The sequence below is a fragment of the Bos mutus genome, chromosome 18 (assembly GCF_027580195.1).
Source record: "Bos mutus isolate GX-2022 chromosome 18, NWIPB_WYAK_1.1, whole genome shotgun sequence".
Lineage (NCBI taxonomy): Eukaryota > Metazoa > Chordata > Mammalia > Artiodactyla > Bovidae > Bos > Bos mutus.
The window spans coordinates 1039725-1054958 of record NC_091634.1 but is presented as its reverse complement, the minus strand read 5'-3'; the positions used below and the strand labels follow the sequence as shown (position 1 = coordinate 1054958).

The 15234-nt window shown below is 46.8% G+C and overlaps 1 protein-coding gene across 1 annotated transcript; it reads left to right on the top strand.

The window, feature by feature from the left end:
* Positions 1-7635: 7635 nt before the first annotated feature.
* Positions 7636-14981, top strand: LOC106701439 (zinc finger protein 549-like). The gene is made up of 4 exons (XM_070386953.1): positions 7636-7890; positions 10538-10576; positions 11438-11564; positions 12835-14981. The coding sequence occupies exons 1-4, from the start codon at positions 7858-7860 to the stop codon at positions 14307-14309; spliced, it is 1674 nt and encodes a 557-aa protein (XP_070243054.1). The 5' UTR covers positions 7636-7857; the 3' UTR covers positions 14310-14981.
* The last annotated feature ends 253 nt before the right edge of the window (positions 14982-15234 follow it).

Sequence of the window (15234 nt, the reverse complement as noted above, 5' to 3'; positions counted from 1 at the left end):
CCGACTCTGAGCGACCCCATGGACTGCAGCCTACCAGGCTCCTCCGTCCATGGGATTTTCCAGGCAAGAGCACTGGAGTGGGGTGCCATTGCCTTCTCTGCCGGGAAGAGGAATCCACTCCTTCTGGGAGCCAATGGCCCAGAGGCCTGGAGACTGAAGCGGGCAAAGGGCCTACAGAGACTCCAACCAAGGAGACGAGGCATTGCATGTTTCTAAGCAAGTGGACGTACTTACTGTAAATTTTTTAAACTTTGCGTTCTGCTGCTTCACCATCCCCACAGTCTGTGAGCACCCCGCTCAAGTGATGACTGAGCTCAGGCACGCCACTCAGGGTACACCCTCATTCAGGGTACACCAGCGTGATGAGGCCGTGGCTCCCGGAACTAGCTTCCCTTCTTGTTCTCGCTTGTGACGAGTGACATTCCAGTGCACCAGTGAAGTCCCTTCATGGCATTTGCCTGTAGCCCTCAGGATCCAACAATAACGGTGGTTGTCTAGGGGCCCTCTTTGTCTCTGGGCTTTCCTTCTACTAAGTTGAGCGGGCTCCCAGGATATCATGTGTGTGAGAGCTCAGTTGCTTCAGCCATGTCTGACTCTTGTGACCCCATGGACTGTGGCCCATCAGGCTCCTCTGTCCATGGAATTCTCCAGATAGAATACTGGAGTGGGTTGCCATTTATTTCTCCAGAAGATCTTCCCCACCCAGGGTTCCAACCTGAGTCTTCTGCTGTCTCCTGAATTGCAAGCAGATTCCTTACCCACTGAGCCATCAGGGAAGCCCACAAAGAAGCTATAGGGGACTAAAAATAACTGTGTACATGTGAAGTTAGGACAAGTTATAAACAGTAAGATGCCAAAAAACCAAACACCCAGGTATCTCTTCTGAGGTGTCTGCAGCAAAAGCAGGGCGCTATGCATGAGCCCTGCCGAAAGTGCCACCGAGGGCGTGGGCAGGCGACCTAAACTAGTTTCAAATGGATTGGGACAGATACAATTTAAAAAAAAAACAAACAACGAGACATCTGAAGAGAAGAGCAACTTACTAAATGCTGTTTCCTACTAGGACAGTGACCGCATGATCACAGTCTGAGCATGTGTGCAAAGGGGGCAACTTATCCCCACTTCCCTGGTGATCCAGTGTTTAAGAATCCACTTGTCAATGCAGGGGACATGGGTGCGATCCCTAATCTGAGAAAATTCCACATGCGCAAGGCAACCAAGCCAGTGTACCACAACTACTGAGCCTGTGCTCTAGAGCCCTCAAGCTGCAGTTACTGAAGGAAGCGCCTAGAACCTGCGCTCCACCTGTGCTTTCACTAAGTGCAGGGTGAAAAAGCTGGCTTGAAACTCAACATTCAAAAAGCTAAGACCATGGCATCCGGTCCTGTCACTTCATGGCAAATAGATGGGGAAACAGTGGAAACAGTGAGAGGCTTCATTTTCTTGGTCTCCAAAATTACTGCAGATAGTGACTGCAGCCATGAAATTAAAAGATGCTTGCTCCTTGGAAGAAAAGCTATGCTCAAACTAGACAGCATATTATAAAGCAGAGACATTACTTTGCCAACAAAGGTCTGTTATAGCCAAAGCCATGGTTTTCCCAGTAGTCATATATGGATGTAAGAGTTGGACCATAAAGAAGGCTGAGTGCTGGAGAATTGATGCTTTTGAGCTGTAGTGCTGGGGAAGACTCTTGAGAGTCCCTTGGACAGCAAGGAGATTCAATCAGCCCATCCTAAAGGAAATTCAGTTCTGAATATTCATTGGAAGCACTGATGCTGAAGCGGAAACACCAGTACTTTGGCCACTGATGTGAAGAACTGACTCACTGGAAAAGACCCTGGTACTGGGAAAGACTGAAGGCAGGAGAAGGGGCCAACAGAGGATGAGATGATTGTGAGTTCGTTTACCTCAGATTGGGACTTGAACCCAGCCAAAACCCAGTTTGGTACTTGAACCCACGTGGCTAGGACTCAAACCCAGCCAAAACCTTGCTTGAGATTCAAACCCATGTGACTGGGACTCAAACCCAGCCAAAACCCACTGTAGCTGGTTTCAGGATCTAATGAAGCTCAGGTTCTTGATGTCTCATGACAGAAAGAATTCAGTGATGACAAAGTGATAGGTAAGAAGTGGATTTATTCAGATTCAGAGAGAAGCACACTCCACAGACAGAGTGTGGGCCATCGCAGAGGGTGAGTGTGGTCCTGAAATGTGGCGTGGTTAGTTTTTATAGGCTTGATAATTTCACATGTTAATGAGTAGGAAGATTATTCCAACTATTTTTGGGAAGGGGTGGAGATTTCCAGGATTTGGGCCACCACTCACTCCTTGGTCTTTTGACAGTGCCTTGGAACACTCGTGTGGCACCTCTGGGTGTGTCATTTCACTTGCTGATTGAGGATCAAGGTCTAATCTTGTCTGAAATCTTGGTCCCATTTGATTCTAATCGGTTTATGTTGAGGGCTCCCTGGTGGCTCAGACCGGTAAAGCATCTGCCTGCAATGTGGGAGACCAGGGTTTGATCCCTGGGTGGGGAAGATCCCCTGGAGAAGGAAATGGCAATCTACTCTAACACTCTTGCCTGGAAAATCTCATGGAAGGAGGAGCCTGATAGGCTACAGTCCATGGGGTCGCAAAGAGTCAGATACGTTTATGTTGTGTCCTTGGGCTATGTCATTCTTTTAAAATTTGTGCCCTGCCTGCCCCTTTCCCTCCTGTTACAGTTGGATAGCATCACCGACTCGATAGACGTGAGTTTGAGCAAGCTCTGGGAGTTGATTACTTTGCCAACAAAGGTCCATCTAGTCAAGGCTATGGTTTTTCCAGTGGTCATGTATGGATGTGAGAGTTGGACTGTGAAGAAGGCTGAGTGCCGAAGAATTGATGCTTTTGAACTGTGGTGTTGGAGAAGACTCTTGAGAGTCCCTTGGACTACAAGGAGATCCAACCAGTCCATTCTGAAGGAGATCAGCCCTGGGATTTCTTTGAAGGGAATGATGCTGAAGCTGAAACTCCAGTACTGTGGCCACCTCATGCGAAGAGTCGACTCATTGGAAAAGACTCTGATGCTGGGAGGGATTGGGGGCAGGAGAAGAATGGGACGCCAGAGGATGAGATGGCTGGATGGCATCACTGACTCGATGGACGTGAGTCTGGGTGAACTCCTGGAGTTGGTGATGGACAGGGAGGCCTGGCATGCTGTGATTCATGGGGTCGCAAAGAGTCGGACACGACTGGGCAAATGAACTGAACTGAACTGAACTGGGAGTTGATGCTGGACAGGGAAGACTGGCATGCTGCAGTCCATGCGGTCACAAAGAGTTGGACACAACTGAGTGACTGAACTGAACTGAACTGAAACTGTAGCCCATCAGGCTCCTCTGTCCATGGAATTCTCCAGGCAAGAATACTGGAGTGGGTTGCCATTTCCTTCTCCAGGGGGATCTTCCCCACCCAGAGATTAAACCTGGGTCTCCTGCATTTCAGGCAGATTCTTTACCATCTGAATCACCAGGGAAGGCAGATGGTAAATGCCTTTGTTGTTGTTGTTCCTCGTCTCTGGCAAATGCTCTTGGCAAGTGCCAATTTGTAGTTGACATCAGCGAGGAAAGAGGGAAAAGGTGCAGCAAAGGAGAGAGCTTTGGGTTGTCCACATGGCATAGAGGTTCTTACCAAATAAGACTAGGAGTTTAGAATCTTCCATCACAACCCAGTCATGTTCTTTAAGGTCATCAATGGCTTGAGAGCCAGAGTCAGCCAGTTGATCTTGAGGTTTTATATGAGATTGAAAGCAACAGTTAGAAATGGACATGGAAAAATAGACTGGTTACAAATAGGAAAAGGAGTACATCAAGGCTGTATATTGTCACCCTGCTTATTTAACTTATATGCAGAGTACATCATGAGAAACGCTGGGCTGGATGAAGCACAAGCTGGAGTCAAGATTGCCGGGACAAACATCAATAACCTCAGATATGCAGATGACACCACCCTTATGGCAGAAAGTGAAGAGGAACTAAAAAGCCTCTTGATGAAAGTGAAAAAAAGTTGGCTTAAAGCTCAACATTCAGACAACGAAGATCATGGCATCTGGTCCCATCACTTCGTGGCAAATATATAGGGAAACAGTGGAAACAGTGGCTGACTTTATTTTTCTGGGCTCCAAAATCATTGCAGATGGTGACTGCAGCCATCAAATTAAAAGATGCTTACTCCTTAGGAGGAGAGTTATGACCAACCTAGACAGTATGTTAAAAAGCAGAGACATTACTTTGTCAACAAAGGTCCGTCTAGTCAAGGCTATGGTTTTTCCAGTGGTCATGTATGGATGTGAGAGTTGGACTGTGAAGAAAGCTGAGCGCCGAAGAATTGATGCTTTTGAACTGTGGTGTTGGAGAAGACTCTTGAGAGTCCCTTGGACTGCAAGGAGATCCAACCAGTCCACCCTAAAAGAGATAAGTCCTGGGTGTTCATTGGAAGGACTGATGCTGAAGCTGAAACTCCAATACTTTGGCTACCTAATGCAAAGAGCCGACTCATTTGAAAAGACCCTGATGCTGGGAAAGATTGAGGGCAGGAGGAGAAGGGGACGACAGAGGATGAGATGGTTGGATGGCATCACTGACTCGATGGACATGGGTTTGGGTGGACTCTGGGAGCTGGTGATGGACAGGGAGGCCTGGCGTGCTGCGACTCATGGGGTCACAAAGAGTCAGACACGACTGAGGGACTGAACTGATACTGATACTGAAATCTATTGCTCACTGGGAAAGGTGGAGAGAGTCCCAATCTTGAATCACTGAGGCTTCCTGAGGGATGAATTCTATGCTGCTTTCCAGGGGTAGGGCTCTGTGGCCTCTCAACCTAATGAAATTTAGTTGATAGAGGTCTCTGACTTGACAACCATTTGTAAGTGAATTTAAAGTATAATATGTGAAACAATGCAACCAAATACAGCAATCAAGAATATCTTTTATCTAGGATTTCCTTGGTTGTCCAGTGGTTAAGACTCCATGCTCCCAGTACAGAGGGCAAGGGTTTGATCCTTGGTTGGGGAGCTAGGATCCTGCATACAGGGCAATTAGGCAAAAAAACAAAAACAAAAACAAACAAACAAAAAAACGGGGGGTTGGGTAGAGATTAACATGGAGCTCCCTGGAGTAGCGCATGGCAACCCACTCCAGTATTCTTGCCTGGAGAATCCCATGGACAGAGGAGCCTGGCAGGCTACAGTCCATGGGGTTGCAAAGAGTCACACACGACCGAGTGACTAACACTAACATGGAGCTGGTTAGTTAACTAATTAACTAACATTAATTTCACAGTTTGTTGTGATCCACACAATCAAAGGCTTTGGCATAGTCAATAAAGCAGAAGTAGATGGTTTTCTGAAACTCTCTTGCTTTTTCAATGATCCAACGGATGTTGGCAATTTGATCTCTGGTTCCTCTGCCTTTTCTAAATCCAGCTTGAACATCTGGAATTTTAGGGTTCATGTACAGTTGAAGCCTGGCTTGGATAACTTTGAGCATTACTTTGCTAGCGTGTGAGGTGAGTGCAATTGTGCAGTAGTTTGACCATTCATTGGCATTGCTTTTCTTTGGGATTGGAATGAAAACTGACCTTTTCCAGTCCTGTGGCCACTGCTTTATTCTTGACGTCTGGTTTCTTGACTATGCCAAAGCCTTTGACTGTGTAGATCACAACACACTGTGGAAAATTCTTAAAGAGATGGGAATACTAGACCATCTGACATGCCTCCTGCAAAACCTGTATGCAGGTCAAGAAGAGTTAGAACTGGACATGGAACAACCGTGTGGTTCCAAATTCAGAAAGGAGTATGTCAAGGCTGTATATTGTCATCCTGCTTATTTAACTTATATGCAGAGTACACCATGAGAAATGCTGGAATGGATGAAGCACAGGCTGGAATCAAGATTACTGGGAGAAATATCAATAACCTCAGATATGCAGATGACACCACCCTTATGGCAGAAAGTGAAGAACTAAAGAGCCTCTTGATGAAAGTGAAAGAGGAGAGTGAAAAATTTGGCTTAAAACTCAATGTTCAGAAAACTAAGATCATGGCATCTGGTCCCATCACTCCATGGCAAATAGATGGGGAAATAGTGACAGACTTTATTTTGGGGGGCTCCAAAATCACGGCAGATGGTGACTGCAGCATGGAATTAGAAGATGCTTGCTCCTTGGAAGAAAAGTTATGACGAACCTAAACAGCATATTAAAAAGCAAAGACATTACTTTGTCAACAACGGTCCATCTAGTCAAAGCTCTGGTTTTTCCAGTAGTCATGTACGTATGAGAGAGTTGGACCATAAAGAAAGCTGAGCGCTTTCTTTGAAGAATTGGTGCTTTTGAGCTGTGGTATTGGAGAAGACTCTTGAGAGTCCCTTGGACTGCAAGGAGATCCAACCATTCCATCCTAAAGGAGATCAGTCCTGAATATTCATTGGAAGGACTGATGTTGAAGTTCAGACTCCAATACTTTGGCCACCTGATGCAAAGAGCTGACTCATTTGAAAAGACCCTGATGCTGGGAAAGATTGAAGGTGATAGGAGAAGGGGTCAACAAAGGATGAGATGGTTGGATGGCATCACCAACTCGATGGACATGGGTTTGAGCAAGCTCTGGGAGTTAGTGATGGACAGGGAAGCCTGGTGTGCTGCAGTCCATGGGGTTGCAAAGAGTTGGACACGACTGAGTGACTGAGCTGAACTGAACATGTTAATTAGTGCACCCTTTGCACCTCCCTACCAGGTAAAACTATGAACTTTGACCAGGTCCAAAGGGTAAATATTCCAAGGACTCAGAAAGAATGCCTGAAACTTGCCACAATAAAGGGCTTACATCTTCCTCTAGTGACGGCCTTGGCACTCAACCCCGTTCTACCCTGTTAGGCTACCATACTCTAGCTTCTGAGTCCAGCTGCAATTAAAATTCTTTGTGATACAAACCTCTCTTTGCCTTTAAAAGCTCCTGACGTTTATTCCCTATCAGGACACCTTTAGTGTGGCTATTTGAATGTGTTCGCAATTGTAACTCTTTGATCCTATCTATGTAAACGTGTTGGGCAACATTATTGCCTCTGGGGTTTATTTAGGTCCACAGCACCCGTTACAGACTTTATTATCTGACCATATGGTTTTCCTGTTCGCCAGTAATGAAAAACACCGAGATATTTTGTTTCATATAATTCCCTTTAAGTTTTTTTCCCTTCAAATCATACTGACTTGATTTTACTTACTTTAAAATTTCTCCAAGATTTTCATAAAAAGCAATAGAAACTGAGGACTGTGGCTACTCTCAGTCTTTTCACGAGGGAAACGCTTGTTTGCTAAACCTGTATTAACTTTTAGCTGAGAAATGGTAGTTAAATCAGAATTTTCTAAAGATGATACCTAGAGACTTTCTTAGGTCTACTTTTTAATCTGTACTTTCGTCAGAATATGGTAAGGCGAGACCCGGAGGGTTTTGTAACTCAAACCGGAAGCGAGGGAACTACACTACCCAGAAGACCACGCGCCGGCCAGCCCTGATCTCCGCACCAATGAAGCCCCCCAAACTCGGGCTCTTCCGGGATTGTGAAATAGGAAGGGGTGGGATTTCCGGCGTCTTTTTGATGGCGGTCGTTTGACGGCTGTTGCTGCCGACTGCAAAACCGGAGACTCTAGATAACTGGGTGCAGCCGGCCTTAGAGAAACTGGGAAGAACCCAAGGGGCGCCGTCCACAGTGCACAGGAGTGAGCGGATTTCAGGACACTTTCAGGAGTTTCGGCCCAAGTCTCCGCCATTATCCCGCGCGTCTGCTGGCACCACTGCGCCCACAGGGTCCTATGGCAACCGACGCGCTGCAGGACCCGGCCCAGGTGACACTTCTGTCCCCGGATCCTCAAGCCCCCATGAGGGTCTCCTGCTCACGGCGCCGCGGCTTAGGCCCGTCTGCAGAACTTTAGGCCTGCGTGTGTGGCGGTCCCATTTCTGACACTGTGTGTGCTGAAGTGTGGAGTGTTAAAGGCCGTGGGCCCGGCACGTGCTGATCCTTGGAGGGGCACACGAGCCAGAGCATTAGGGAAACTTGGGGTTGGAGTCCTCTCTGCAGAGTCTGAGTGAACTCCGGGAGTTGGTGATGGACAGAGAGGCCTGGCGTGCAGAGATTCATGGGGTTACAAAGAGTCGGACAGGACTGAGCAACTGAACTGAACTGAACTGCAGGGACCGGGCATATAAAGAGTCAATCGTCTGGGTCAGTTGGGCCGACAGCATTCTGGGAGGCATGGAGGGTTGCGAATAAATTAGGAAGACATTTGAGTTTTAAAGTATTTCAAAGCCAGCTCCGAGGAGTACAGATTGGGGAGGAGATGAGAGTGGAGGCGGGGAGACCTGGGGGAGGCTTCTGAGTTAGAAACCGAAGAATAAGGTGTTGTATGGACTAGAGTGGTGGGTATGGAAGTTGCTGACCTGAAACAAATAGCCTGCCCTGTATTTAGCACACAAAAATGGGCTTAAAATTTTTTTTCTCCCAGGATCATTTGGGGAATTGCAATTGGGGTATGTGACTATGGGGGAGCTAACACTTTTATAGAGATTACAAAGGGAAGTTAAAAGGGTCGTAGGCACCAAAGAGCGCATGGCTTTTCCTTGGCTGAGTCCTTTCCAGGAAAGAGGAGACTCTTCTTCCTTTGGAATACCATTCTTGTCTCTGGTCAGTGAGGGCTCCCCCTTCTGGTGTGCCAACTCTCATTGAGGTTTCTGTTTATTAATTATTAATTTTTCCCCCCAAAGGAACGTAACAGATAATATTCCTAATAAGCCTTACAGGTATTTGGCACGATTGCCTGGTGAAGTAAATGTGGCTCTGAGCTAAAGACAGAGTAAAGGACAGTAAAGGTTTTCTTTACGACCTGAGGCCGCACTGATGTGAGAAGTCAGTTTTAGGGGGAGAAGAAAAATTGAATTTGATTCATGCTATTTCTGAGATTCCAAAATTGAGGTAATGTAGAGGCTGGTAGAATCTATAGTCTGGAATCGAGGGAGGAGGTCACTGGCTCAAGGATGTCCTTGTGGTGACACCTGAGTCTGGATCTCAAATTTAGGTGGGAAAATCTTTTCACTTTCCGGTGAAAGGGGACCTGAGATGAAAGAAGAGGTGGGGCTGGAGAGCAGAGTGGGTAGGACTTTCAGATGCTGCCTGAAAATGGGAGGATCCTGAGGCTCTAGGGCTTTCTAAGAAAGCAAGGGTGGGTAGGAGGTGGAAAAGGAGGGGTGAGGTTGTGTACATTGACTGTGATGAATACTCAGCCAGCTGACTGTCCGTTCCTTTTGGAGCCACAAAAATTGGGTGATGCTGACCAGTCAATCTTAGGTTCAGTCAAGGGCACAGGTGCCTCAGCTCTTCCAGGAAACTACAAGGTTAAAAATGTATAGATTTAACAAGTTAATCTTGTGTAAACAAGTACTAACTGTTTAAAATGAGAATGAATATCCGTGCTATAATAATATACATATGTTTAGGTTTTATCTTGGCCTCCTTGGAATTTCCTAGCTTTAGGACTAGTCTTTGTTACAACTTGCCCCTGTTTCGCACAGGCGTTTATTTATAATTTAGGTGACTTAGGATTGGACTGGTCACCAGGAAGAATAGAAGGTTAAATTCTCAGCCCCATGTGGAAGTTCCCAAGAATCAGAGGGGAACTGGAGATTACGTATAAAAATTGCTGAGGAATGAAATTCAAGGAGCCTCAAGATCGCGGAACACCTTGAAATGATGGAAATGCTGGGAGGGTGGCATGTACTGAAAGGGCCTAAAACCCCTTCCTGCCCTGCACCCCCACTACCTAGACCTACACATCCCTTCCATTGCGCTGTTCTAAGTTATATCCATTACAGTAATCCAGAAGGAAGAAAAGTGTTTTCCTAGCTTTCATGTGTTATTTTATCAAATTATCAATACTGATGGATTCAGGGGAATCCCTGAATTTGTAGCTGGTGGGACAGAAGTACCGGTAGCCTGGGGGCCAGGGATTGGAACTGGCTTCTCAGAAGAGGGCAATTTATGGGACTGAGCTCTTAAACTTATGGTCACGTATTTTAGGGAGTGTAATAATAGGAGTGAATTCTATCATGAAATCAAATAATTGGTGGTGGAAAAGAGATACTTTGTCTCAGAAAGCCTTGAAAGACATGTAAGGAAATCCTGATTAAAAAAAAAAATTATAGAAATCTTAATCCTGTGTTATGTCATAGTGAATCTTAGCCTGGGAGAGGTTAATAATGCATTTGATGTTTACACATTAGGAGATAGACCTCTTAAGTGTTGCCCTTTTACACCTGAAGACACTGAGACTCAAGGAGGTTGAGTCTTTATCAAAGACTATCTGAGTTGTCAGGTTATAGCTCTGAGGTCAGAGGTCAGCCTGAGATGACTCATCTGCAGGAAAGGGAAGGGAGTACACAGTTCCGCCTTTCCATCCTCACCAAGATGACCCTGATCTCAGGTCCTCCCTCTTTTTACAGGTTCCCATGGTAGCAGCAACCTTTACGGTCCCTGGACAGGTAAGTGGAAGAAGCCCCAGTACCTCTCCTGACGTCATCCCACCCCTGGTATTGACACACAGATACAGGAGACACAGTTATCCTGGGGTTGTTGGGCTTTAGTTCTGGCCCTGGGGTCACCTCAGGCACAGGACCCGTGAAGTGGTACTGAGGTGGTCTCCTGTATCCACTGGAGAAGGTGAGGTGGTGAGATGTTCCTGGGACTGGAGCCAGCCTGTCCGTGTGCCTGGAGGTGAGACCAAGTGGGGCATGTCCAGCAAACTGCAGGACCCAGGACATGGGTGGATAAAGACAGCAGAGCCTTTCCTGGGGTAGCAGCCTGAGGAGCTGGATGATTTTCTGCTGTGCAGGATGAGAGACAGTCGTCTGACATAACACCCTGACGTTTGCCTTTAGGTGAGAGTAGGGACACTGTGTCTGAGACGGGAAGTGAGAAGTAGGAGTGATGGGACTTCCTTCGTGGTCCAGCGGCTAAGACTCTGCGCTCCCAATGTAGGGGGCCCAGGGTTCGATCCCTGGTCGGGGAACTAGATCCCACATGCCACAAATAAGAGCTGTTGCAGCCAACAAAAAGTAGGAGTGATGAGAAGGACTGTCCAAAATTACGTATTCTTGTGCTGAGTCTGAGATGTGGCAGGGGTGTCTCACGGGAGGTGTCAGGTGTACAACTAGACACACATCTGGAGATCAGGTGGGGGCGGGGTCCAGGTGTGAAGATACTCCTGAGCAGGTGGACAGCAGGTGGACCATGTCAGATTCCAGGCCCTGAGGTCACAGTGTTGGTGCCATGAAGCTTGGGGTGGGTGGGGAGGGTGTTTTGGTTACAGAGGCCGCTGTGAACTCATGTCCCCCTCCTGACAGGGCCATGTGACCTTTGAGGATGTGGCGGTGTCCTTCTCCCAGGAGGAGTGGGGGCTCCTCGGCGAGGCTCAGAGACTCCTATACTATGACGTCATGCTGGAGAACCTGTCCCTGATAGCCTCCCTGGGTAAGAACTGCATCCACACACACCGCTGTGCTGGGCTCGGCCCTGCTCTCTGCTTGGCTCACTCCAGCCTCCCCAGGCTGGGCCGTGGACGCTGACTGCTTCCTTCCCTGGCTTCCTGGCGTTTGAGCTTTGTGCCCCAACCTCTGCATGTCTAGTCCTGTATCACATGCCCTGATGCCTTTCACAGAAGAGTTTGGTCTTGGAGGCTTGTTAACTGTCCACTTGCAGTTTGCTTTGCCATCACTTGTGTGTTGACTGTTCTGCTGAGTGGAAGATCTGTATCACAGGTTTTAACCTGTGTACTGCCTGTCTCAGGAATTAGAGACATGTGGTCAGCATTTATGGTCAACACTAGGTTATTTGTAGGAGACTACTTAAGGTTCTAGTACTATATATATGTATATATATATGTTTTTTTTTTTCCTGAGGTCTGTCATTGGTTGATTGACCCTAGGCCAGTGTTTCTCATAACGGCCCCATTTTCCCTTCAGGCCTTGGATCTAGTAAGTTCCATGGTCACCCACCCTGACCTGGGGATGGAGGTGGCCCTGGGTGCCTGATGAGGCAGACACTTCTCTAGTCACTGGAAGAGGGTTCCTGGATCCTGGGCCTGGTGCGCAGGGGCTGCAGGACTGCACATCATAGGTCATTTCTATCCTACAGGGAAATGCCCTTTGCTCACTAGGGTTTTAGTGCCCGATTCCTCATGGTCACGCTCTTTTCTTTCTTTTCCTCCCTGTTTCGACACTCGGCCCACTTGGCCTCTCACTGTGACTTCTCCCTCAGTTTCCTCTCACTGTGACTTCTCCCTCAGTGTCCTCCACATCTCCCTGTTCCCTCTCTCTTTGAAACGTTCTCCAGTATTATGTGTTTAGTATATCTTATATGTTTAATGTATTTTTAAAGTTGCATGTTTACTTGTATGGTTTTTGAACACCAGGCAAACAGGTATAATTGCATTTTCCTGGATTAGGACACACGTTCTACAGAGCTGACACTTGTCTCCACCAGAAAACCCTGCTGACTGCCACTGGCCAAGGACTGAGTTGCTCCAGTGTCTCCTCCTGGCACAGCTCCATATCCCGTGTTCTCCTTGGTTTGAAACATTTCTATTTCTGTGACCACCAGGGGCCGAGAAATGCACAGTATCCCCTTCTACCACTTCACCCTTCCTACCTTGTTTTGAACACAAACCCATGGGCTTATTCCTACATGTGTCCTTCCCCACCAGAGTCTCCATACACTTTATCAGCACTTTTTATGGTTTCAGGGTGTTGGCGTGGAGGAGATACCGAAGAGGCCCGTTCTGACCAATGTGTTTCTGTAGAACAAGTGACACGAGACAGGAATCCACAGGTGGACTCATCTATCCTGAAGGCTGTCACTTCCACTGACATGTGTGCCCTGGTGGAGAAAACCCTGCCCTTTTCTGGAGCTTCTGGGAAAATGCTCACTTCTCACTTGCAGCAGTGCCAGACACAGCCAAGTGCAGAGCAGCGGCTCAGGAGGGATGAGAGCGGGGCCTTGCTCGTGACAAGCTGCAAGATCTTTGTACCTGACACTGTGTTCACATGTGGAGCGGTTGAGCAGGATCTCCTCGGTAGCCTTGGCTTTCTCCAACACCAGCCCTCCCACGATGGAGAGCATCCAAACAGAAGCGGGCAGAGCAGGGGGGGCTCTCACCCTGGGCAAGGGCATTACAAGTGCAGCGAATGTGGCAAAGGCTTCAGTAAGAAGTACAAATTCACAGAGCACCTGAGAGTTCACACTGGAGAAAAACCATACAAGTGCAATGACTGCGGGAAATTCTTTAGACTCCGGGGGGGTCTCTCTCATCATCGGAGAGTGCACACAGGAGAAAAGCCTTTCGATTGCGGTAAATGTGGGAAAGTCTTCATCTACAAATGTAAGCTTGTTCAGCACCAAAGAGTCCACACTGGAGAAAGACCCTATGAGTGTCAGGAATGTGGGAAAGCCTATGCCCGCAAGGATTCACTTGTCCAGCACCAAAAAGTCCACACTGGAGAGAAACCTCATAAGTGCAGTGAATGTGGGAAGCTCTTCCTGTACAGAAATAAACTCCTTGTGCACCAGAGAATCCACACTGGAGAAAAGCCTTTTAAGTGCACTGAATGTGGGAAGTCCTTTAGTTACAAAACAAGTCTTATTATTCACCAGAGAACTCACACTGGAGAAAGGCCTTATATGTGTGGTGAGTGTGGGAAAGCTTATGTCAACAAAAAGAGTCTTATTGTCCACCAGAGAATCCACAGTGGAGAAAAAGTTTATGCCTGTAAGAAATGTGGGAATTTGTTTATGAGCAGCTTTGCCCTCAACAAACACCAGAATGTTCACACCTCACAGAGGCGTTATGAGTGCAGTGAATGTGGGAAAGGGTTCAAGAGGAAAATCACACTCGATGAGCACCAGAGAATCCACACTGGAGAAAGACCCTATGTGTGCAATGAATGTGGGAAAGCCTTCAAGCTAAAGAACACACTAATTAGCCACCAAAATGTCCACACTAGAGCAAAGCCTTTCCAGTGCAGTGAATGTGGGAAGCCCTACAGTAACAAAACAAGTCTTATTGTCCATCAGAGGATCCACACTGGAGTGAAGCCTTTTCAGTGCAATGAGTGTGGGAAGCCTTACAGTTACAAAACAAGTCTAATTGTCCACCAGAGAACCCACAGTGGAGAAAGGCCTTATGCGTGTAGTTCTTTGTACACAGCTCCAAGGTCATGATCCAATGTGTGTGTGTGCGCACGCGTGCACATTCAGTCACTCTATCATGTCCAACTCTTTGCAACCCTGTGAACTATAGCCTGCCAGGGTCCTCTGTCCATGGGACTCTCCAGACAAGACTATTGGATTGGGTTGCCATTTCCTACTCCATGGGATCTTCCGGCCCAAGGGATTGAACCCATGCCTCTTGCATTGGCAGGCGGACTCTTTACCACTGCGCCACCAATGTTCACACTGGAGAAATGCCTTCTGGACTCATGCTTTCCTTCACTTGAGTTAATATCTAGTAGCACAACTCCTTGTCATAGAGTAAGTGAATGTTAAACTCATGTAGGGTCAGTCCAACTCTTCCAAAAGTGGTGGTGTCCTTTTATAGTCTCATCAGAAGCACCATAAGCCAAGTTCCTGTTCTTTACATTCTTAGTTGGTATGTTCAGGCTTTCCCGTTTTAGTGACACCATAGTTGCATAGTGGGACCAAGTGATTTTAATTTGCATTTCTCTAATGATATGATGCCAAGTGGTCTTCCATGTGTTGATCTCCAACCACATATCATTCTTGAAATTTCTGTTCATACAACTTGTTCTAATTACTGAGTTTTGACATTTTGTCATTGCTTACTGATTAAGGTACTCTAATGGAAATACTTAGCAATACAATCTTCAAGAATTGGTTTTGTCTTTTCAATCGCTTATCCAGAGAAAAAGTTTTTAATTTTATTGTGGTCTAATTTGTTCATTTTTTCTCTTTACTTTTTCTCTTGCTTCCTCCTGTAACTTTTATGGTTTGGGGATTTTACTGATGTAAGGGAATTATTTTCAGTTTATTGTGGAGATTATTTTTTAAAATATGGACACCCAATTCCTGCCATGATAGTAATTTAAAGATTATACCTTTCCCCCTGAATTGCTTTAGTACTTCATTG